Source organism: Thermobia domestica, chromosome 17, assembly GCF_964235325.1.
Source record: "Thermobia domestica chromosome 17, izTheDome1.hap1.1, whole genome shotgun sequence".
In the NCBI taxonomy this organism is placed as follows: domain Eukaryota; kingdom Metazoa; phylum Arthropoda; class Insecta; order Zygentoma; family Lepismatidae; genus Thermobia; species Thermobia domestica.
Window position 1 is genome coordinate 173,963,397 of NC_137470.1, and position 25,498 is coordinate 173,988,894.

The following is a 25,498-nucleotide window of genomic DNA, read 5'->3' on the forward strand; positions in this document are numbered from 1 at the left end:
CACTATTTTTCACAATAAAATAATAATTTAAATTAACAAAGTGTAAAGAAACAAACACTACGTACCTTAAACAGTGACCAACTGACGATCGACGTCAGTTGATTCATGGCTTCCATTCAGGGTTCGAAACCAACCAATCACAATCCGGATTTTAGATCACGAGGGCCTCGTCATTTTACATTACCAGTTGGTACCAGATCTTCGAATATATTTTCTCAATTCATTACACACCTGTTTGAGACCAGAAAGGTAGGATGGAAATGGCAAAGGGAAAATAAGGTCGTATGTCTCCATAAAATAAAAGATGGTGCCATCTACTTCGTGATAAATCCATAATGATAAGTTACCTTATTATATATACATACACCACCCAAATCCTCATTACCATATTTGTAACAATCCATGTCGTCACACATCCCCCTTCGTAGATGAAAAATTTTACTCAAAGAAATTTTTCATTACTGACCAATTTTTAATTAAATAAACAAATTAAATCATTTTAACAAGATTTGAGGAGTACCTTACACATTTTTCAATGAAGATGAAATGATGATGGAAATAAGTGTTAGTAGATTATTGATTGATTATGAAGGTGAACAATAATAACAAAATATACACACAAAACCGGTACCCTCAATTCTCATTATCTTTTTCAATTTTCGTTGATGTTATTAACATGTTTTTGTTCTCTATATATTTTTGCCAAACTTATATGGGTAACAATCATTTTACCATCTTCAGTCTTACATTGAAGTGTATTGGCAGTAGGCTTTGATACAACTGTCATTGACCCCCACCACTGTGGTATCAATGACTTTGTTACGTTATCTTTCAGAGAAGATTTTAATTGTGACTTAACCAACACCCTGTCCCCGACAGCAAACGTGACTTGAAGCATCCGCTTATTATAAAACCGATGCTTCCCATTCTTTATCCATATTAACGAAAGCTTGCTCCCATATTTGGGCACTATTAGGACCCTCCAAATCCTCCGGTGTAATACTCCACTTCACCATCAACGTATCTACCTGTTCTCTCCCAAAAAAAACAGACGAAATGGACTAAACTTAAGCTCCACATGTTCTGCAGCATTAAGACAAAATTGGAGCTCATTCAGGAAACGCACCCATTTCTCCTGCTTACCATCTAGATATGCCCGAAGACTCGTTTTAACCAGTCTTACATATTTTTCGACTGCGTTCCCTCCTGGAAAATACGGAGAACAGCGTATGTGCTTTATCCCATTACCGAACAAAAATTGCCTAAAGTAGGCCGATGAAAAACAAGGGCCCCTGTCAGTGGAAATGGCTCTAATAAATCCATATTTACAGAAAATATCATATAACGCCTTAACTACTAACTTACTAGTGCCATTGCGTAACGGGACTAAATGAAGATAACGACTAGCGTTATCTAAGCACGGAAGGACATACTGATACCCGAAACTAGAAGGCAACGGCCCCGCTAAGTCCGCATAATAATGTGCGTTAATTTCCTTACAATATTCCGAAATTAGTTGTCCTTGTGGAAGAGTATTTCGTGCCTTTACTAATTGACACTCATGGCACGAACGGAAAAAGTCCCACACTTCATTGAATATATTTGGCCAAGAAAAATATCTACAAATCTTTTTGTACAATTTCAATAAACCTAAGTGCCCGCCATCAGGCAATAAAGTATGATAATAACTTAGTAGTAGGGGTCTCAATATACGCGGGACGAGTATTTTATAAGGCGACACCTTGGCCTTGGTTTTTATGTATAAAATATCTCTCATTAACTTATATTGTTGATGCTCTCCTCCATGGCTCTTTACCATCTCATAAATATCCTTAGTATCTGCCTCTGATTGCTGATACTGTTTAATATCCTCATGTGCTAGCGGTAAATTCCACAGACTATACATATATCCCCCTGAGTCTTTAATAGGACAAGGATCGACATCAATATCATTCGGATTTATCTCATAAATCCTGGAAAGAAAATCTACCTGATAATTCTTACAACTCGAGACATGTACTATTTTAAATCTGAACTCAAATAAGTTATGCACAATGTTAGCATATCTTCCTAAGTTCTTAGGATTTCGCAACATGTTAACCAAGGCACTGTTATCCGTGAAAATAGTAAACTCCGAACACAAAAACGGACGAAATCTCATTACCGCATTATATATAGCAAGAAGTTCAAGTTGAAAAATAGTGCGGTTAAAATCAGCTGGTTTCAAAGTTTTACTGTACAACCAAACAGGACGCAATAAATCTTGCTCATTCTTTTCTGACAATATAGCCGCTTGGCAATGTAAAGTTGCGTCAGTATGCAAGTAAAAGCCTTTACTCATGTCCGAAATTGGCAAAATAATTTTTTCCAGCAAAAGCCTCTTTTATTTGTGCAAGACTCGCATCCTGTAACGGACCCCACTCAAACTTCACTTTCGGCGATCTTAGTCGGTTTATCGGTTCTACGATACCTGCGTAATTATCGCATAATTTAGTGCAGAAAATTAAATGTCCTAACATTTTACACAACTCCCGACGATTTACAGGCGGACGGAGATCCTGTACGGCTTGCAGCCTATCTGGCAACATAGATATCTCACCATCTTTAGTAAGAAACCCCAAAAATTTAATACTACTCCTCAAAAGTAAACATTTATCTGGTGTGATGGTTAACCCTTTTTCGCAAATCGCAACGGCTACAGCGATCATTTCAATTAGACTCTTGTATGACGTAGGAGCATGACTTTATGATCAAAGAAACGACACAAACAGATAGGTATAGTGGGAAAGGAGATGAAGAGAAAGAAGGATGATCAATACAAACGTTGGCAGTATACGAGTAGTGATGGGCCCAGTAGTAGCGTATCTACAAAACAAATGATTATGCAGTTGATATTCGTGTTTGTGTCTTTGTCTGCTCCTTTTTGCCTCTGCGTAATTTACTTAGCACCCAATTGGAAATAATTTGGCTAAAAGAGCATCATCGTCCTTCTTATCCTTTGGTAATAATTTTCTCACACATCGAGAAAGCTCTGTGTCAAATGTCGCATTACTACGTATAAAAGACGTTTACTTCTATCCTGATCCTAGATACAACATTATATATAAACCATAAGTGGTAAAATGTTATAAATGAATGAAAATATTAGTAAACCTTCTTAACGAAAGTATTATTTGTGAATTGTAGATCATGAGTCTTCTACCAGAAACGTGCAGAGCTCGAATACCAGGCCAGCTGAACAAGAGGCAGTGGTCAAGGATCCGTACGTCATTGCAAACATCAAAAACATCTTTGAAGAACAATCCAGGCTCAGTAGTGGATCAACAGCTGAGAAGATCGTCAGTGATTCGTGTACTCAAATGAATAATGGACCCACAATAAGCTTGGAAATTCTGAGAAACCTTCAAACTATGGGTAAGCTGGTCAGAAATACACATTCACAGAAAATAACATTTTCTGACAAGTGTCTTTGTCGAACGGTTCTCGAAAACGTAAATGTGGTCTCGCATAGTGTAGTCGCTAACGCTCTTGCAAGCGAGCGGTCTCAGGTTCAATTCCCGGTGGGGACCAGTCGAAAAGGTGTAACATGTTTTTCAGGCTAACCATCCTGAATGAGGTTTTTCCTCAGTTTTCCTCGTTCACATCTGGCAAAATAACGGGATGGTACCTAAAATACAGATCGCAATCCGCTTCTTTCCTTCCCTTTCCCCGGATACTGTGATCGCCGAGGGACATCATCCCTCAAACGTGAGAGGCTAACATGCCCATAAATACCGAAAGCCCAGAAATCTAAATCCTAATCCTAATGCTAATTGAAAACGTAAATGCATGGGGCCGCGGTGGCTCAGTAATAGAGCGTTCACCTCTGGTGCTTGGGGTCCCGGGTTCAAACCCTGCTCCCGCCAAGTGAACTTTGTGGTGGACAAACACCGTGTGCGTGGGTTTCCTCGGGGTTCTCCCGTTTCCTCCCACTTTCTTCATTCCACCATTTCATTCATTATTCATCATCACTGTCTCCTTTAGCCTAACCGGCATAACCGTGGGACGTAAAGCTAAAAGTTTTCATTTCATTTTCACGTAAATGCATGCCGAAGTTTTCTCTCACGAGAGCTGGAGTTGATCGTCAATGTATAAGGAAGATATAATAGAGAATTTTTTTAATGAAATGTTTATTTTGTTTCCAATTCTGTTTTTAAATTAAATATATTTGGTTAAAAATCAAATCTTTGAGTTGTATGTCCCACGGTTATGTCGTGTAGGCTGAAGGAGACGGTGATGAGAAATGAATGAAATGATGAAGTGAAATGAAATGAGTGAAGAAAGTGGGAGGAAACTCCAGTATCCTGGGAAATCCCATGAACACGATGTCCACCACAAGCTTACTTGGCCGGGGTTCGAATCAGGGATCCCCACGCACCAGAGAGAAGCGTTCTGTAACTGAGCCACCGTGCTCCTGTCTCCTGGATAAGCAGAGAACAATGAATAATAATAAATGTGGCAAACAAAATATAGCAATTTGCCATAAATAGGCAACTGACTTTCCGGAATTAGACACACTTTGCTGTTTATATTATACCATTGCTTGGAATGGCTAACTTCCCGCTAGATGGCATGTATTTAGACACTCATCTACTATGTATTGACTGTATGTAAGCTTCACCTTAACAAGCTTTAAAAATATTATCGTTCATCATTACTAGAAGGTAGGAATACGTTTCCTATGCTTTACGCTGTTAACATCGTGTTTTTATCCAAATTAGAGATAGTCTGAACTCCTAATTAAATTATCTAAATCAAATCTTATTTTTGTTTATGTTTCATTTGTAGCTGGAAGGTATCATAGTAAGCTATTCTGTGTGTCAAGGTGACTGCGAAATTTCGTTCAATGTATAAGGTGAAGATTACATTAAGAGCCTGACTTACTAAAAATAATATAAAAATTACCATTTTCCTTTTGCTTGTTTATTCATAAGTGAAAGAAGATAATGAAATGCAACTTACCACAATCATAGAAAATGTTATTTTACAACAGAAAATATGCATTTTCAATGTTACCATCCATAGAAATTACAGTGTTGCCAGAAAAACAACGTCCCTAAAATCTAACTGAATACAGCGACTAGAGGAACGATCTCAACTGCATTTGGTTACGTATCATTGTTTTGCTTTCCTGTGAACTACTTTTTAAATAACATTATTATTTAGTTTTAATAACTGTATGTTAAAACTATTTTGTTTGTTACAAACTAAATACAGCTATTATTTAAAAAAAGTAGTTCACAGAAAACCAAAAGAGTATGACACGTAATCAAATGCAGTTGAGTTCGTTCCCCTACTCGCTGCCTTAACTTAGATTTTAGGGGTGTTGTTATTCAGGCAACACTGTAATTTCTGTGGGTGGCAACACTGAAAATATTTGAGTTTCATATTTTCCGTTGTAGAATAACATTATCAGTGATTGTGGTAAGTTGCATTTCATTATCTCCTTTCACTTATGGAAAACAAGCAAAAGAAAAATTGTAATTTTTGTATTATTTTTAGTAAGGTTGGCTCTTAAGCACCAAATGCATAATACTAGCTTCGAAATCGATTATTAGATATTTCGTTTTTCTAACTTTGTTTGTCTTAAAGAAAGAAAGGGGTTTATTCACAGTTCCATTGCCAAGGGCCCCAGACGTTGGACGTTGACCAATAGTACATACTCGTCAAGCTCTATCTAGAGGTACTGTTACTTTGGCTCTCAAGCGTCAGGAAGTTGGTCAAAAAGCACAGCAAAGATAAATGGTCATTGGTGATTTAAAAAAAAACTTAGAAGTTTTAGGAATAATGAAATCAATATAGGAATAAGATCGGTACGCGACCGCATTTAGCATATGTGAGAAGCATCCATAGAGGATAGCGAAGAGTTTTTAAAAACAAGATATCTCGAAATAAAACTAAGGTAGACGAAATAAAACGTATGTCTAGTATAGGGCATTTCAAGAGCTTGCATATGACATGCAATTTCTTTCAAGGAATCTTCAGGAACAGGGTGAAACTAGTGAGAGATCATTCGTCATCATGTGAAAACTGCTGCCAAATCATTTTAAAAATCTCGTCACATTTGCACCTTCGTTGATTGATTATGGTTTAACGTCCCTATCAACAGCGAGGCTATATGAAACGTGGACCTACAGCTTAAAGTGGAATCCGAACCACCCTTTCCAACATACGAACAAACAAATGTAAATGACTTGTTAGGGTGCATTAGGGTGGTCCGAAAAAGAACTTCTTTCTATTTTCGATGATAGATAGAGCGGAAATATACAGTCGTGTTCAAATTATTAGACTCAACATTCAGTTTCTGAATATTTTACTGTTCTTACAATATTACGTCAGAAAACGCGTTTGAACTTAGTCCAAATTACTGCTCTGTAACTCTGTTCTAATTTATTGTGGTCGTGGCACATGTTTTTCAATGTCAATGAAACAAATGCGTACGTGACATTCAAATGTATTTACTATACAGTGTGTATATCCAAATTGGAAACAAAAAGTGAAATGGAAAACTCACAAGAAAATAATCTCTCACGCAAAGATTAATATTTCGTATGAAATCCCTTATTCTTTATTAAGTCTTCTATCCTTTGTGGCATGAAGTACGAGTTTAGCACATTTTGACTTCAATTCAGGATCATGATACCATATATTGTTGATCCCCTCGATCAGTTGATTTTTGGTTGTATTATGCTTCTTCTTTAGCTTTTTCTTCATGAAGCTCCAAAAATTTTCAATCGGGTTCATATCTGGACTATTGCCCGGCCACGGAAGAAAACTATTTTCGTTGTTCTCGAAGAATTTTGTCATAGTTTTGCCCCGGGGATATGGGACTCAACCATGCATAAAGATGAAGTGTGCGTCATCAAACCAGACTGCAGTCTGGGGAAGCAGTTCTTCTTGAAGAACTTCTAGGTATTGGTTGTGCTTCATTGTTCCCTCTTCTATAAACACTTTCCCAGGCTCAAAGACAGGCATCACACCTCAGACCATGACTACAGTAGGATGCTTCACGGTTTGTTGGAGGCATTCCAACTTGAATTCCTCCCCAGGTCGACGTCGCACATATTGTGAACATTCATCAGACACGAGGACACATGATTCATCACTGAAACACACTATTCTCCAATCATCAGCAGTTCAATGTTCTAGGCCTCGTGCCCCCATTCGAGGCGCTTCTTTGCCATGCTTGGAGTAATTTTTGCTTTCTTGCTTGGCCTGAGTGTTTTTATTCCCTCAGCACAAAGAATCCTTCAAACATTTTCAGGCGAAATGTCTACACCATACTTAGCCATTTTTATGCTTAAGTCTCTACAAGTTGCGTTTCTGTTTGCCAGAGGCAATCTTTTTAGTTTTCTGATGCCTCTTAGCGATAGCTTTGGACTTCGCCCACACTTCCGAACCCTATTTTGCTGATACATTTGCTTCTAGCTCATTGCAACGGAGATTTTGCTCACAGATTTTTGCCTTATCCCAACTCTACCAGCAATTTGTTGTTGTGTATATCTTCCTTCCGCCAGAAGTGTTTTGACAACTTCCACTTTACGCGGAGAAAGGTCCTTAGATTTTCTCATTGTGCCGCGATTACAGGACTTCACAGATTAAAAGATTAATACACAAAACACGTCAAGATTTTTGTAAACGGACCCATTCGAACTGTTGAACGCTTTGTATGTCGTAACTGCTTAGGGCTGCAACCACAATACTTCAGATTCTAACTTGTTGATAGAAAAAACAATAGCTGTCTACATCTGAAATACCACTTTCAGAAGTCCCTCCCCTCCACTAATGCCATCTGCTGTTCAACGGGGATAACATTACTTCAACTGTACAATAAACAAATGAAGGATCTTATATTGGTGGTTTAACCATTAAATTAGAACTCCGAAATTTGGACTGCAATATTAACTTTGCATTTTTCGAGCGTAAGTCTAATAATTTTAACACGTCTGTACCATTGGTAACTCTAGGTTCACGTAAAAGGTTTGGGATTATTAGAATCTCCTTGGTTTGCCGAAAATACCTTGAAGTTTCGGTAAAGCACTCATATTTGAAAATTTTCAACAATACGTTATTGGATCAAAAGATCCAATATATTTCGATCAAAAATTTTCTTGTATGTCTTATATCTGGAGAACTACATATAGTGTAGCTAAACCAAACTATCACTTAACACAGTATGATGTGCTTATTCCGTAGAAAACAAGAAAACTCGATTTAGAGGCCGTTCAAAAATTTTGTGGCCCCTGATCAAAAACTAATTATTGGCCAAGATCTCAATCTTTTGATGCAATTTTTTGGAGGTTTCTCTTAAAATTCTTGTTTTTTTTCTCTTTTAGCTGTAAGTATAAAATATGCGCTATGTCTTCTAAATTAGCTGATTTTTTTTTTTATTAACGCCTGATCATGTATGGATAAGTAAAAGTTGAAAGATTTGTTCCGATCTTCCGCCGATTTCTTTCATTTGTCTGTTTATGTCCCTTGTAATTAATTACATATTTTGTGCTATTCTATGCGTAGATGTATGACATTTTTGGGTGCAGCATGCCTTATTAACAAATCGAAAAGTGGAGCAGAGTGTGGAACGGGGTGGAGCCGTGTTTTTGGATAAAACCTGTTAGGCGGGATATTTTTCCGGCGCCCAGTTAGTGGGATTGCGAAATTTGCTCAGAGTGTATTAGTCTCATACGATACAGTGCTTTTTGGTTTTGTTAAGCAACAAGGATTAAGATTAGGAATTAGATTTGTGGGCTTTCGGCACCAATAGTCATGTTAGCACGTCATGTATGAGGGATGACGTCCCTCGGTGATCACACTATCCGTGGAAAGAGAAGGAACAAACTATTGAGGAAGGAAGGAAGCGGCCTAGGATCTATATGTTAGGTACCATCCCGTCCTTTGCTTAGTGTGAGCGAGGAAAACCCAGGAAAACCTCATTCAGGATGGCTGGCCTGAAAAAGCTTTTTACTGTTTTTCGTCCGAGTGTTCCCACCGGGAATCGTTAAAAGACAAACGCGCCATTAGTTTGTCTTGTGCGTAGCTATTAAGACGACTTTACAAATAAAGACACTCTTTTATGACCCAAATATTAAATATGTAAAAGGACGTGTACATGGAGAAACTACTTTTTTATGTTAGAATAGCTTTTCGATGTACACGTCCTTTTTTGTCCACGTTTCTACACTAACAAGCTCCAATGTTCAAAAGAGAAGTTTCTGCATTTCGTAAGAACTCTTCGCGAGTATCTTTCTGTTTTATGTCCGTGCACTTAAGTTGTTGGAGTAGTTCGTTTGGTCCGTTGTTGTACTAGATCCCTCCATTTGGAAACTATCGGTATGGATGTTTTTATCCAGATTTCGGTAATCTTTTCATCGTCCGTCTTAACAAAATCACTTGCTAGTTGAAGATAGAGATGACGATTTTCGTATTTATTTCATGTTGCAACCAGTAATAGTGGCACATGATAGAATAAGTTGGTAATTGCAAGTGTTCCAATTCAGACGGTGGCGTAAATGGCTACTTTTCAAGCCACCGCGTGTCTTTACTAGGCAATGGACCGTTTCGCTAGTCATACGTAAAATCGTGTTAATAACAACACACTAAACAAAATTGTTATGGAAAAAGAACGCTACAGTTTTTATAACGAGCTCTGTGCTTTAGAAAAGGAAGAGATTTTTAGATTTGTTCGTATATTAGTCAATAAATGTAGAATATGATAATGTGTATTTTAGCTTGCAAATGTGACGGTTAAAGAATACTACAGGGTGTTTTAGTGAAAAAGCCGTGATTTTGAAGTGCAACAACGTATTTTATTGATGACTATAGTAAGAGAAATTTACATGGCATGATAAGTGAAAGACTAAAGTTTAATGTAGCACTAAAGTTTAACGTAACACATGATCGAAGTGTCCACCCTGACGATTGGACACTTCCCTGACCCTGATTCACATGTTATCAAAAACCTTACCAAGGGTGACATGACTAACTGCTGCCGTACACTGCTCAATGTTTGCTCTTAACTCCTCTAAAGATCGGGTTTATGCTTGATGTAACCCCATAAAAATCACAAGCGTTAATGTCTGGGCTGCAAAGCGGCCACTCTAAGCCTGTTTAAAAAACAATGGATAGCGGTTAGAGATCACACGATTGCGCAATTTTCTGTGAAAGAAATTAAGGACAGGTTCTGTTGTATGCGGTTTATTTCGATCCTGCTGGAACCATTGCCGACGAAGTAGACACCTTTTATTACGAAGGCCAGGATAGAAGTAATGCTGAAGCATTTCCAAATAATTTTGTGATGTTACATAGCCATCAAAGAAGAAAGGTCCAATTACGCCACGTTTTGATACAGCACACCAAATCAAAACCTTTTTCAGATGCAGAGGTGAGTCTTACCATTTCATGTGGATTTTTTGTTGCCAAAAACCTTACATTTTGTTTGTTTATTTCACCTGACAGATATAAGTAAGCTTCGTCTGTACACCACAAGTTTTCAATAATGTCTGGGAAATCAGCAATTAACGCACTGAATGATTTGCAAAATGCAGACGCCTTCTTTTTGCATTGTCTCTTAATTTTTGAAGCATCTGCATTTAATAGGAGAACATTTGCAGGTCCTTTTGCAGAATACGCCAACATGATGTTCCGGATATTGCGTTTCTGCCTACAAACGTCACAAAGATTTTTTAGTCGAACTATTCACAACAGATGCCGCTGCAGAATTACTACTGCAATACGCTGTTCTGTACACACAGTTGGTCTGGATCCCCTTATTTGAAATCCTATAACATTACCAGTCGTATTGAACTGATCAATATAACGCAATATGGACTTGGTGGATGGTGCCCATGCACAATGATTCTCCAGTCGGAATCGTCGTTAGACGGCAAGGGAGCGTAACCAATGAGATTGACCAATTCAATGAACCAAGTCACCAATGAGATTTTCTGCTGCAACATAAATCTACGGTCCCCCATGCAAAATGAAATAAGAAAAAACATTTTAAAACAAAATTTATACTTTGTTTGCTGTGAATTTATATATACACATTACTATACTATTATTTAAATAAATTTTGTAGCGGCTAGAAATCACGGCTTTTTGGGTGAAACACCCTGTATAAAACATTATACCGTTGTTTGTATGGAAATAAATAAGTTCGTTGTACTTTGAAATTATTCCCTAGTTCTATAGGAACTTTAATATTTGGCCTAGTTACTTTAAGATTCGATACACGCTCTCATAATTAGTGGTGGGTACAAAAATCAGTTTTTCGGTTTGCGTTTTTTAAGAAAACCGAAACCGGTTCTGAAAAGTTTCAAAGAAACGGGTTTTCACCGGAACCGGTTTCAGTTTTCTCCAAAACCGGTTCGGTTTTCACCAAAACTGGTTTCGGTTTTCTTTAAAACTAGTTCCGTTTTGTTTTCAAAATTGGTTCTATTTGTGACCAGAATAGTGTTTCATTGTTCCCTGGAAACCGATTCCGTTTCCACAGAAATAGTTCTGTGTTTTTTCCAAAAGTTTTAGCCGAAACCAGTTTCAGTGAAAACCAAACCAGTTTTTGAGAAAACAGAAACCGGTTTCGATGGGGAAAACGAACCGGTTTTGGAGAAAACCGAAACCGTTTTTTTAGAAAACCGAAATGTCGGTTTTTCGGATTTCGGTTTTTCTAGAAACCGTTTTCCAGTTTTTATAAAAAACAGTTTTGTCTATCTCTATTGATCATGACGAGTACATTGACATTTGAACCGTTTGATGTAAACTATGGAGATATTCAAATTTATCTTGAAATGTTCTACTACTTATGTGAGGCAGCAAATATCAGAGAACAAAAGGAAGTGGTAACATTGTTATCGGTAGGAATTAAAGCGTATCAGGAGCTGAGAAACTTAACATAGCCTACACTTCCCTCCAGAGCTCATAGCGAGTCACCTTTCTTTAACTGAAAGTTACTTTTTTTTAAAAAAAAAAAATGTCACTAAAAGTTACTTTTTTGGGAGGTAAAGTGACTTTTTCGTGTGATTTATGTTTTGCATTGGCAGTTTTCTAAGAAAAATATAAAAACAAATGGAAAAAGGCAGAAGCCTGTTACTAATTACTCTTCTGAAAGCTTCAGTACTTGTTACCAAATGTGAAACAGTCAGCTTTATTGTCACTTCAGCTTTTATTCTTTCTAAAGCAAAGTGGATGGTTGGTGGATGCTTAAGCTCTCAAGGTGGGGTTGAGAAACATTCTCTGTCTATTCTTTCTTCTGTCATAATAGTCTTTTAGTTTTCTCTCGTAATACTTAACCCTCCGCTCAACGTTGTGTGTGTGTGTGTGTGTGTTCGTGTGATTCTTCATGTTCGTATTGTGTTATCCTTCTTGTATGTTCTTCTTAAGAGTAGGTGATGAATTTGAATATTTCATGACTTTGAGAACTCTCAATGCTAAGTTAAATATAATGTCTGGGATGAAGAAATTCGGAAATAGGCCAGAACTGTTCCCACTTACTCAGAAGCTTCTTACATCTGCTAAGTCTGCTTACCGTAACTACAAAACATACTTTGAAAACCTAAGAAAGAACGAAACTTAGAAAGAAGAAGTAAAGAAGAAAGAAAAGTAGAGATGAAACAAAAAACAAAGAGAGAGGTGATGGAGAAATTGACAAAGGAAAAAGGGGCATGATGAGATTTTGGTCACTTTTTCGTGTGCTTTTGGTCACTTTTCAACTATTTACAAGAGACCAGACCACTATGAGCCCTGTTCCTCGAACAAGACGTGTCACGAATTGAAAGAGCTCATGATAACTCAATATGCTAGTTAGATAAATTAAGATGTGTTTAAATGAATCCCAAAATAGTCTTGAGTTGGAAAATACTTGTCTATGGGCTTTCACGTTGAGAATGCCCTGAAAGAAGGAGATACGTTGTCGTCATTATTGTTCAATTTTGTACTGGAGTACTTTATAAGGAAAATCAAAAATAGCAACCAGGGCCTAGTGCTGAATATTGTTTACCAGGTTGTTTCGTATGCTGATGATGTAAATCTAATAGGAGATGATAGGAGAACAATAGAAAGAACTGCAGAGGTTGCAAGGACATGGGTTTAGAAGTAAATGCAGATAAAACTAAATACATGGGAATTCGCCGAGATCATCATATTGTAAATTATGGACACTGAAAGAAAACGTAAAAAAAAAAAAAAAAAAAAAAAAATAGTAGTAAACGAAGAAAAAAGTGCAATGTACTGGAGAGGAGTCGCTACTATTTAATTCTCTTTAACGAGGACGATTACGAAACATCACCTACTGATTGAAATCCAGATTACTTTCCAATAAAGTAAATTTCAATTAAACTTTTGGTTATTGTTAATTATCCCATATCGGACTCCCGAAGAAAACTCATCTAAACAACTTATTGACCGTGTCAATAGCGACTACTCTCAATCATGACTCCGTTTTCTTTCATTTAGAAATAGGAAAGAAAGAGAAGAAAGTAGAAGGGTAAAAGAAGGAGGTAGAAAAAGAAGAAAGAAAAAGAAGTAGGGTATTTTAATAAGAAACACATTACTGGATAATTCCGGAAATATAGTAAAAGGTCGGGAAAGTCCTCGAAAGATGAATCATTCTAAATGTTATTAACGACTAATCAATTTTGGAATACTTCGGAATAGACACATGTTCCCTCATACCACCCAGACCTAGCTCCAGGCACCACGATCATGGGGTTGCCCAGACCTAGACCTGGAAATGAGAAAAGTGAAATTTAATTCTTTGTAAAGTTATTCCAACCGGTGATTGATAACCATCCAGCATCTGAACTCTGTCCTCTAGGATCGACAACACATATGAATCAGCCAAGAGAAAGAAAAAAAAATCAAACTTATAAACTCAATATAAATTTATGTATCGTATCAATAAGAATCTCAACTTCCTGGAAGAAAGATGTCGTCTTTAGGCTCATCCTGCTAATTTTTGTTTCACTCCTAGAGCCGATTTAAATCATTAGTAGCGGTCCTTCATGACCTAGGTTATTCACCTTAACACATCTATTAAAACATGACACATATATTACAGATGTTAATATGACAAATGATATCACTAAAATTATTTAAATTAAATCTATCATGCATTCACACGCTCACTCACTCAAGACAGTGTATATATGTTTAAAGGAAACCAACTAACTACAGGGATACAAATAATTTATTACATCCATAGTGAAAAGAAAAGACAAAACAAATAATTATGAAGAAAATATTAAAAGCACAAGTTCTTGGTTATATATTAATAGAGTACATAGTGTTATATTTTAGTAAATTTTTATATATTCAATCATATTGACAAATGGAAAGAAAAAATATTATTTACATGTATCATATCTTAGGCATGCTAAAGCAAATTATGATTTGCGACATACGCAAAGAAGACACTTATTTCACTGAAAAAAAATGGACAAAGAGGAAAGAAAAGAAAAAAAACTTTTAAGTGTATCAGAACTTATATGAGTCTCTACCTCACATTGGGTAATAAAATATTAATGATTTTGAGCGTTCAAATCACAAATCACGCACTACTCGTAGTGTCCAGAACATTTCGCTCCATTTAACTTCGTTCGTGTTTATATCTCTCTCTCTCTCTCTCTCTATATATATATATATCTATTGGTTTACAAAACCATTCGTCGTCTATACTTGGTTTATAACTTTTAACAGTTTATATCTGCAATCGCACACTGCGACGCTTTATACCCATCCAGGGATTTCGAAAAATCAACATCGCTAGAGGATGTTTCTCCTCTTAGACGGTCCATTTCCAAACTTATTAATTGAATAGTTTTAAGTTATTTATGCGACACTGGGACACGTCATGAGGCCTTTCCTTAGGATCACTTTCGTATATATTTATACATGGTTCGGATTTAAAATGATCTTCCACAGGTGTACGGAGTATGAAGGTTTAAATTGAGGATAAAAAAAAAACTGGTCAAGTCACAGGATACATATGCAGGTGAGAAGGATTAAAGGTACACTTTCCACAATGGTTTTAGGTTGGTAGTTCAGGAATAATATTCGTTATGATGATGTGGGTTACGTTTAGACCTGCCGTTACTTTTCAATACATGCCATTACATAATTACAAAGGTTTTCATTTACATTGATTCAGAAGAAAAGGAAAATTACTTAAGTGCACGGCGGTATTCTTGACAAAATCTACATTCTTATATTCGTCGGAGGACTCACTGGTAAACTATAGCAACCAACACACGTTTAGGGGGACAGACACGAGCGCTCTTACATATATTCATATAATACTTTTAATATCATACTTTTACTATAAAATCATATTCGTATACTAAGTACATATACATTTCGACGTATTCATTTCTCTCTCTATATATATATATTTATATTCAATAAATGCGCACACATTTAAATTAATCACCCCAATAATAAAATTTTTACAAGGTTGCAAACATTGTCCAAAACAAATGACTTCCGACATTACATATGAAAAAGAAAATCGCTTTTCTACCTGATACCGCGCATCTATAAATTTTTCACTTTTATATAATCAATTCGTGTTTAAATCATGAAGAAAAAAAAAAACTTTGTGAGGCAGGCACGTAACACAGAGCATTTCTAAAGATATAACTAGATAAACCAAAGTACAATTTTTGGGCCCAAGTTAACTACAAAGTAATCGAAAACCAACACAGAAAAGAAAGTGACCAATGGATAAAAAAAAAACTTAAAGGGACGACGGTGAAAGAACGCAATCGAAGTGTCGTCAAATATGAAGTCGTTATTCATTTCGGCGATAGGTCAAAATGTGATGGAGGACCCAATCATTATCTACTCCATTCATGAATCGTGTCTTGCAACGTCTCAGCTGGTAATTTCAAATCAGAGTTGTACGTTAAATAAATCGTAAGCAACAAGTTCAAAATCTTGGGGGGGGGGGAAGGTTGAAAAATTAAAAAAAACTTGAAGAAATGAAGACAGAGAGAGAGATAGAGAAGAAGGAAGACGAAGAATAGGGGCGCCAAAGACTTAAGTGAGAAATAACTAACGCTACAAAGATAGAAGTCGAATTTCGCTCTCAACAAAAGCCATAGCCAAAATATTCTTAACATGCCAAAAGGGTGGTCTACTCAAATACGTAGACTCAAGGGGCGCCCTGCTGCCAAGGATGCAAGTTCTGTGTCCATCAGATCCCAATCCCACAAGAGTTTGGTTGTAAGATTGAAATCCGAGCCCCGTATCCGGCCCAAACCAGCAGGATAAAAGGAGAGGGGGAAGGGACCAGGTAACTGCGTCCCCAATTTTGAAATCTCTAAGTAAGAAAAAAAAACATTCGACCCCTCAGAAGAACTAAGGAGGTTCTAGGACAGTAATGAAACTAGAGTAAAAGTAATAGCTAAGATATCCCTAATTAGTGATTTGCCAAAAATAAAAAAAATTAAATAAACTGGATTTTGGATCGGTGATTTCTATTGCCAAACTTCACCGATAGCTCCCCTTCGCAGAATGCGCTAAATTCTGAGGCATCGATTAATTTCCATCACTATCTAGTTTGGAAACTAAGAAAAGAAAACGAAAATATTCAAGGTGGGATGGGGTCGATGCCCGGGTACGGTAATAATAAATTTCAATAATTAATTGTTTTGATTCTGTAACCCTATCAGAACCGTTGCCTCCATGAACATTGTAAGCTAGCCTGAGTAGGTAACGTGAAGAAAAAAAAAATCTCACGGAGTGGTACATTCTATTTTTAAAACCGACCAGAAGATATGATTCACTACAGCCCTGTTGTATAACTACTATTGTCCTTTCATAATTTATCATTCAATATGTCTAGTCTGCGATTATATGATGCTACCCATTCTATCAGATGGTATTACTATGGTTGATTATTATTATAACACATTAAACTACAAAGTATTACCATAGTCCGACTATATATCGCCCTCCTGTCCGAGTGATATCATGGTGCAGGGGTCAGAACCCGAGATGTTTGTAGCTACACGTATCTATTCAATATCTATATATCAACACGCGGCGAAGTATTCACTGGGCTACTATATATATTTAACTATATGGGTGTCCCATATTCTATATTCATTTATTACAATATTCATATACTTTATATTCATATTCACATTAATATTCATATTATATTCATATCATCATTCTTTTCATTTGCTACGACGCTATATTCTACAAACACCCTGTTTCCTCTATCTACGCCCAGCCTATATACACATTTCATCATAACACTTTAAAACCTATAATCACTACAAACATTTCCCATTCCGATCACCGCACGACAACCTCACTCGAACTCAAGACTCTTTCACCACACACACAATACTACGTAATACCTGGTAGCTTTATTAAGAACGAAAGAAAAAAAAATCCTACGTATGTTCACTGAAAATAGAATTATCTGCGATAATGTTTAATGTTTATGAAATTCTGCAGCAACAATGAACTTCTGCAGCCACGAAGAAAAAATGAACATCTAATATAATTTCAAAGCGAAGAACTAGCATCATATCGCCCGACTTCTGTTAAAAATTTACGTATTGTTTATTTATTTAAATATTTAGATTTCTAGACTAAGCAGAATGTTGAAATTTTCAGAATATATTAATTTTGGGTCACTTGACCTAACTGTACATTCATATGGGCTGTGAATTATACCTTCTAGGTTTTATTTCGGAAAGAAAGGTCAATTTCATGAAAACTAAATCACTAAGCATCTCGACAGAAGAATGGCGGTTAGTACTGACTTTTGACACTAGGGCTAGCGACGATATAATCAACCCTTGAACAACTGAATGTGACCTTGTACACGGAATTATTGTACTATATTACGTTCACTTTTAAATATCGTGTATGAGTTCACTTAATGACGGAGTAATAAAAAATTTATCGCATAGTAAATACTACACTGTCCATATTTAATTATCTCACACACTCTTTCATCACTTAACTATCACAATTACTACTACTAGAACATGTTTCTACGTTACGAACACATACATGCCACATTCATACTACACACTACATTAATACATGTTATACTAATAAATATACACAGAAAACATTCATATTTTACCATGTTAAATCGGCTCTATGAAAAGTAACGAAAGGAAAGAAATGAACAGGGCCAACTGGCCCTTATATTTACTAAATCACATTCTTTACTTAACCTGTTTAATCAATGCCCTGAGGGGACATATCGGAGTATTAGCTAACAATAGGACCCCTGCCCTGAAGGGGCAGGAACCCGGAAACAAACTAAATGTTCAACTCATCCCGCTGGAAGCCGTACTCCCAATTTGGGAGTCAGATAGGAGCCCTCTGCTTAATTTACACGTACATGCTGATGGTTACTAACACTACAAACAGACCTAAAAATACCGCCATATATATATATATGAAAAAAAAAATCACGTACTAACTACACAGACAGATTACTGAACGGACAGGTCTGACCGAACCTACACTGATTCAGGAGGGGCAAGAGGGAAATTTAACTATTCGATTCACTGAACTGCAAACTGGGTTTGGGAAAGGAGATTAAATGCACACACTATCCTGAATTCTGTCCATCACGAACTATATCTGCACAACATGGCGTCACCGAGTTATGCTTCCTATTTCAGCTTTTTAGTTCAGTTTTTACTACGAAATTTAATAGTTTTTGGCTCCTCGAGACTTTCAGAGATTTTAGATGTTAAAAAACTCCCAAATATTACATTGTTTGCAGCTTTTCTACTCCTTTTTCAACCTTTTGAGCTAGACGATCCAAATCTGGCTGTTGTCAGTAACACTTCCCGGCGTGGAAATGGAATAATTGCGCCCTAATATCATAGCGTGGGTTTATCAGCCAATCAAAACTAAGCATTTTGGCGGTGGGGCTTTGAAACGAATAAAATTTGGTAAAATCTGGATTAAACTAGATTTTAGAAGGACCTAGGTATCTAAAAGAGAGGTGAAGGGTGGTCCTGAAAATTCTGTCGAATTTTAGATTGGTTATTTGATCTGGAAAGTTCCGTCCAATAGTGGATCTATATTTTCGGATAGCACTGACACCGTAAGAATTGTAATAATCCATTTACATATACATATGCAAGACTTATAACTAATTTAAAATATAAATAAAGATATTGATTCCCAAAACTATCATTCGCAATGAATTTTTTTTACAGTTTTCCATGTTAATTTGAAATAGAATACCGAACAATATTACGAATTGTATGAACAGCCAGAAATTTTTTGTTAAACGTCAAGTACAGTCGGTGCAAAAAATTTCGGGCACCCTCCTATTAAAAACATCATCTCATTAGACTGTAATGGCATATTACAACACATGAAAATATCAAATAATACTTTCGACAAAGTGGATACTGTCAAATATTTTGGATCAATACTAACAAACCAAAACCATATCCACGAAGAAATTAAATGTCGACCTAAAGCAGTGTGTTGTTAATCAGTTTAAAATCTTTTGTCGTCGCGAATTCTGTCGAGGAATTCGAAGTTTAAAATATCCTTTTCGGGACGGGAAAGTTTATAAATTCCCACCAAACTTTAACTGCAAACAAAACAAGTACGCACGCTCGTATGGGGTTGACATACCTGTAAGACTCATGTAACCTACAAAATTGTAGCGAGCTGTCCTCGGCCGATGAAATGAAATGCAACGCCAAAATATATAATTATTAGTGGTTGTAGTTGATACCCGCACAATCGTGTGGATACGTCCCGAAAGGGATATATAAAATGACAATCTTGCCTGTTGTTCTGAATCATTGCAAAACATGTTCGCTTACTCTGAGAGAAGAACGTAGACTAAATGTATTTGAGAAGAGAAATATTGGGATTCAAGAGGAACGGGAATGGGGAATGGCGAAAACTTCATAACGAGAAACTGCATAAGTTATACCGTTAAGCGAACATTCTGAAAGTAATCAAATCTAGGAGGCTCAAGTGGGCAGGTTATGTAGAAAGAATGGAAGAAAGTAGGAACACTCTTAAAGTTTTAACTGGAAGTCCAAACGGAAAACGACGATTAGGAAGACGTAAGCGCAAATGGGAGGACAATATTAAGATGGATCTCGCAGATAGGAATACAAAGTAGAAACTGGATCCAATTGGTTAAGGATAGAAGTCAGTGGAGAGCTTTTGTGAACGCGGCATTCAACCTTCGGGTTCCATAGGCCATAGAATTTAGTTTTTATTAGCGACAATACTAGAATTAATTACAATTAATTTTGAATGTATACCTCTTACATTCTTTGTAATAAATTGAAACTACACTCGAGTTACTCATATTCTTATAATTAAAGTCGAACCTAACATTATTTATGCCTTTAAGCTTGTAAACTATAGTATAATTTCCACTTGCCATTAATTTTATATTTCCTAACCAGTCGACCTTTAAAAACTCAATTTTTTACCTTTTAAATTTTCCGACCTTTGCTGAACACTATTTTTCTTCGAACCAAATTTAGCTAACTTTTTTGTATTATTTATTTATTTATCCTGTAGGTCCTGAATTTTGCACCAACAACATAGAAAAGTCGAATAGCAGGCCAGGGTACCAGTCGTCAGCAGAACAACAAGAACCATTGGTCGATATCCGTAACACGAACAGCTTTTGTCAAGAAGGAAGGTTCAGTAGTGAACAAACAGCTGAGAAAATTTTGAATGAAAAGTCTAATCAAATGGGCAGTGGACTCACTATAAACTTGCAGGAGGTTCTGAAGAACCTTCAAAGTATGGGTAAGTCGGACACAAACATATATTAACTGATTCTGCTTAGCTCATTAATTACTTGCAATTGTGAGGCGGCAGCTTTGAGGAATTTACCTGTGCCATTTTTAATTTACTTACTTTACGATTACACCGTCAGAACTTTTTTAATTTTCTGTGACACTCATTTCTCATGTAAGCTTCAATGTTTATCTCTAGTGCCTATAATGTAATTTGTTACCTCGCGAATGCTATAAAACTTTAGGGTACTGCACGTACTATATTGGTCAAAATCATTTAACTACGTTTGATGCTTGTCTTTCTGCTTTAGTATGGAGATAATTCGGGAAGTAACCTACGTTTGGCTGCAAGTAAAAAACCCGCATAGATACAGTTGAAAAGATACGTCTGAAAAGTGCAGCTTTCCTCTTATTTTTCAACGTAGTTGCCAGTTAACTTCAAGCACTTATCATATCATTTCACCATTTGGCCGCCTGGAAATTCAACCAACCTGTCACACCATTTTGAAGATATTTGACGTCCGCGAAGTGCTCTGCTTCAGGTCACTTCTTCATGTGAGAGAACAAATGAAATCAGAATGAGTCATGTTCGAGATGTACGGGGATGTTGAAACGCGTCTCATTTCAGTTCGCGCAAAAGGTCATATATTTGCCTAGCACTGTAAAGGCGAGCGTTGTCATAAAACAACACAATCCGAGATGTCAACAGACCGCTACATTTCTCTGAACTGCTCTTCTCAGTTCCTTTAGTCTTACAATGAACGTCAGGGCTGATTGTTGTGTCACGTTCCATAAATTCGAGATGCAACATTCCCTTAGTATCCCAAAACACGTTGTTCATATCCTTGCTCGCTGACTAAGTTTGATGGGGTTTCCTCGGCTTGATTCAAGTAGTGGTATGACATCATGCCATTGACTGTTTTTTTACTCTCCGCTCCTGTGTTATGCCGGCAAAAAAGTACAAAGTTCAGCCCATTCGACTCTTTTTGTAGGTGTTGGTTAGAATTTTCGGTAGCTATCGAGTACAGAACTTCCGGTAACAATTTCCTGATGTCTGCCTCGTACAAAACAGCCCGAGAAAGGGTTTGAAGGTTTTCGGAAGATTGTGAAGCGACGATTCTCACGAACTTTGTCGTCAACTTTTCGTGACGCGACCATTAGTAACTACAGAAGGCCTGCCAGTACTCGATTTATTATGAGTGTTTTGTTTTCTTTCTTTGAAAAATCTGATCCATTGACGCACAACACTTTTACTCATAATGTTTGGGCCGTGTACAGAACACAATTCAAGACCAACTTCTGCAACTGATATCGGGTAACTGGCTACAATAACGCCGTTTGTTTTTCAACTGTTTACAGCACAGAAACTAAGCACATGGCAGCACTCTGCAATATGCCGATGCATAGGAGGCACATCTGTTGTTTTCGTGCGTGAGTTGATTTCCTGTGGTGTAACGTGTGTATTGTGCAGTTTTTGTGTTATTAATTCTGGCCAGAAAATTGAGAACAGAAAACGTAAGTAAAGTTTTTGAAGTCCTTTATATTAATGTCACTACAGGCGCGTAATGTGTAGGAATTTAAACGGTATTTTTCTTATAAAACACAATGGTCAGTAACAAGTGTGTATCAACTGTATTTATATGAGTCAATGTGTTAGTAGAGAGCAGTGAACGATGGTATGTTCATTGTGTTGTGTGGCTGCAATAACGCCGAATGCGATGGATACAATGGCGTTACTGTCTGGTTAAAGCTGCCACACCTCAGAATGCAATATCTGCTTTTCAAGCAACTGGCATATACCCATTCAGTCCTTTAGTACTCCCAGAATCAACCTTTGCACCAAGTACCATCTCTTCAGTGTTTCCGGCACAAGCTGCTACTGGAACTGCATTAGACAACATTAACCAGCCATCCACTGAAGATATCAACAGTCCCCAGACGTCAGCATCATCTGCGTGTTTCCATGATCCTGTAGCTACTGCTTCGTCTCAGTCTTCTCACTCTACATCCTCCTGTGACAACTATTTCACTGAACTTATTCCAACTTGAAAAATTAACAAATCTCTTCCTGGAAGGAATAGATCAAAAACGTCCAAGCAATGGTAGTGAATAGAAGTCTGTGTAACGAAAGTCTTAACGTGAAGGATAAAGGGTCAACTTTGTAAGCGAGTGAACGAAAGAAAAAGTGTACTTGTAAAAAGAATGGCGAAGGTAAAAGTTCAATAACATGTCATCGCAAACACAGCTCCTACTACTGCGTTAATCGCAAAGGGTACTATTACAACGATATTTGTAGAACTATTGATTGGTTGCAGTGTGGAGCCTATAAGGGATGATATCACGAAACTTGTGATAAAATATTGCCTCTTACTGGACACTGCTCTTCTTGTTTCAATGGATGGCGCGGTGGCTAAGTGGTAGAGTGTTCACCTCCGGTGCTTGGGGTCCCTGATTCGATCACTGCTCGCGCCGTGTGGACTTTGTGGTGGTCAAACACCGTGCTCGTGGGTTTTCTCAGGGTTCTCCTGTTTCCTTCCACTTTCTTCATTACACCTTTTCACTCATTTCTCATTATCACCGTCTCCTTTAGCCTAACCGGCATAATCGTGGGACGTAAAAAAGATTTCATTTCATTTCTTGTTTCAACTAATTGTACTTGTCTCAGTCCATTGATTTTATGATAATAACCTGGCGCTATTGTTGAGTTGAGTTGATTTTGAGTTTAACGTTCCTTTCAGCAGCGAGGTTATATGAGACGGGGCCTACTGATTAACGTGAAATCCGAACCACATGAGCTCCCGCCGAGAATCGAACTCGGGTCTCCCACGCTAAAGGCGCGTACGCTAACCGCTTAGCCACAAAGGAGCTCCCCGGCGCTATTGTATCCATAGTGTATACAATCAGAGCCCAGAAACCCAGGCCCGAAGACGGTCCAGATGGATCTGTATTCTGTGCCCGGTCGACCCGACCCGGCCCGGCCCGAATCTCGAGACGGGCTCTAACCGGGCCGGACCCTTAACTTGCCGGACACAAACAAGCCGGGCTCTAAACGGACCGGGCGTATCCGGCCTGAGAACAACCAAGTTGATAAGTCAAGTCAATCCTTCAATATGCAATGGAAAATGAAAATGTGTCCTCTTAATATTGCAATGTCTATTCTTCTCGAATGGGAAAATCGTGTGAAAAGTTACCCAAGGTTTGTTTTCGACATCCCTATTCTGTTATCTGTGCTTGCTCTGTCCAGCCATGTTTATTATACAATAATATAGCTCATGGACGTAAAAGTCTTATACTACACTCATTAATGCATTACGAGTAACAGAGAAGATATGTAAAACTGCTACACCGTATGCGATACTAATACTACAACAACTACTGCTAATACTACTATTACTATTACGATTACGAATGCTAGTGCTAATTTCACTATTCCTGCCACTGCTGCTACTATTACTGTTGCCGGTACTGCTACTACTTATTACTGTACTAATTCGACAGCGAATACCACTACTGCTATTACTACTAATACGAAAACAAAACAATGCAAATGAAATCTTTGAGTTTTAAGTCCCACAGTTATGCCGGCTAGGCAAAAGTAGACGTTGATGATGAGAAATAAATGAAATGGGTGAATCAGAAAGTGGGAAGAAAAGGGAGAACGCCAAGAACCCCTCCCCCACACACGGTGTTTGTCCACCACAAAGTTCATTTGGTGAGAGCTGGGATCGAACCAGGGACCTCATCCACCAGAGGTGAACGCTCAGCCACTGAGCCACCGTTCCAGGAACACCTAATCGACCTTGGCGTCTTGGTGATTTATTTCATCATTATATTTTGTTATATTTGTAGTGTCATACTATAAACAATACATGAACATGTAACACCATTCGATATTTGCCTTGCTAATTGAACATTACTACAAATTGCGCTGATCTTATGAGCTCGCCAGTTCATGGTTTTGCCCTCCGTGGCCTAATGGTAGCGTACCAAATTCTACTTACTAGGTCAAGTACTTGACTTTATCATACGTTCTTTAGGTAACTACGGCTCAGGCCGTATGGGCAATGATGGGATGAATTGGTGGAATGAAAACAGTGGGAGGAAGCGGGACCACCTCGGAAACTGCCATGCACACGGTGTTTGTCCACCACAAAGCTCACATAGCACGAGCAGGGATTCATCCGACGACCTCTAGCACCAGATATGAGTGCTTTTCCTACTGAGCCACCGTTGTCCCTCGTAGATCAAGCATCGGTTCACATTCTACGCAGACCGGCCATAATAACTTTCTCCGTTTTCTTCTGTACTTAGAAGGTAAATTCAGTACCACCAGACATGTCAGCTCTGACGCGAAGTCGTAGTAGTAATAGTAGAAGTAGTAGTAGTAGTAGTAGTATTAGTAGAAGTAGTAATAGCAATAGTATTATAGTACTTTGCAGTCTTGAATAAAGAGTCAGAGTCCCAAACACATTACGATTAACATAGGCTGACAGTAAGACCGTACGAACACGGCAAAGGCAAAAGTAATGGAGGACATAAAAAAAAAAAAAAAAAAATGAAAACATTAGTTTCCGATCCGTCTTTTAGAGTGTCCAGGCCCGGCTCGGCCGGTAATACATGTGCTCGGTTCGGCCCTATAGCATTTGTGCCCGGCCCGGTTCGGACCGGTCCAGTTTGATATTACTTGAAACAGGCAG

General features: G+C 37.6%; 1 protein-coding gene across 6 annotated transcripts in view; it reads left to right on the forward strand.

Moving 5' to 3' along the window:
• LOC145674507 (uncharacterized) overlaps positions 1–25,498 on the forward strand; it is a 266,730-nt gene that overhangs the window by 158,571 nt on the left and 82,661 nt on the right. For all 6 annotated transcript variants that reach the window (XM_081744660.1, XM_081744659.1, XM_081744658.1 and 3 more), the window contains 2 exons: positions 3,187–3,414; positions 20,578–20,811. In XM_081744660.1, coding sequence (XP_081600786.1) covers positions 3,187–3,414; positions 20,578–20,811 — 462 coding nt within the window. The remainder of the gene's footprint in view (positions 1–3,186; positions 3,415–20,577; positions 20,812–25,498) is intronic.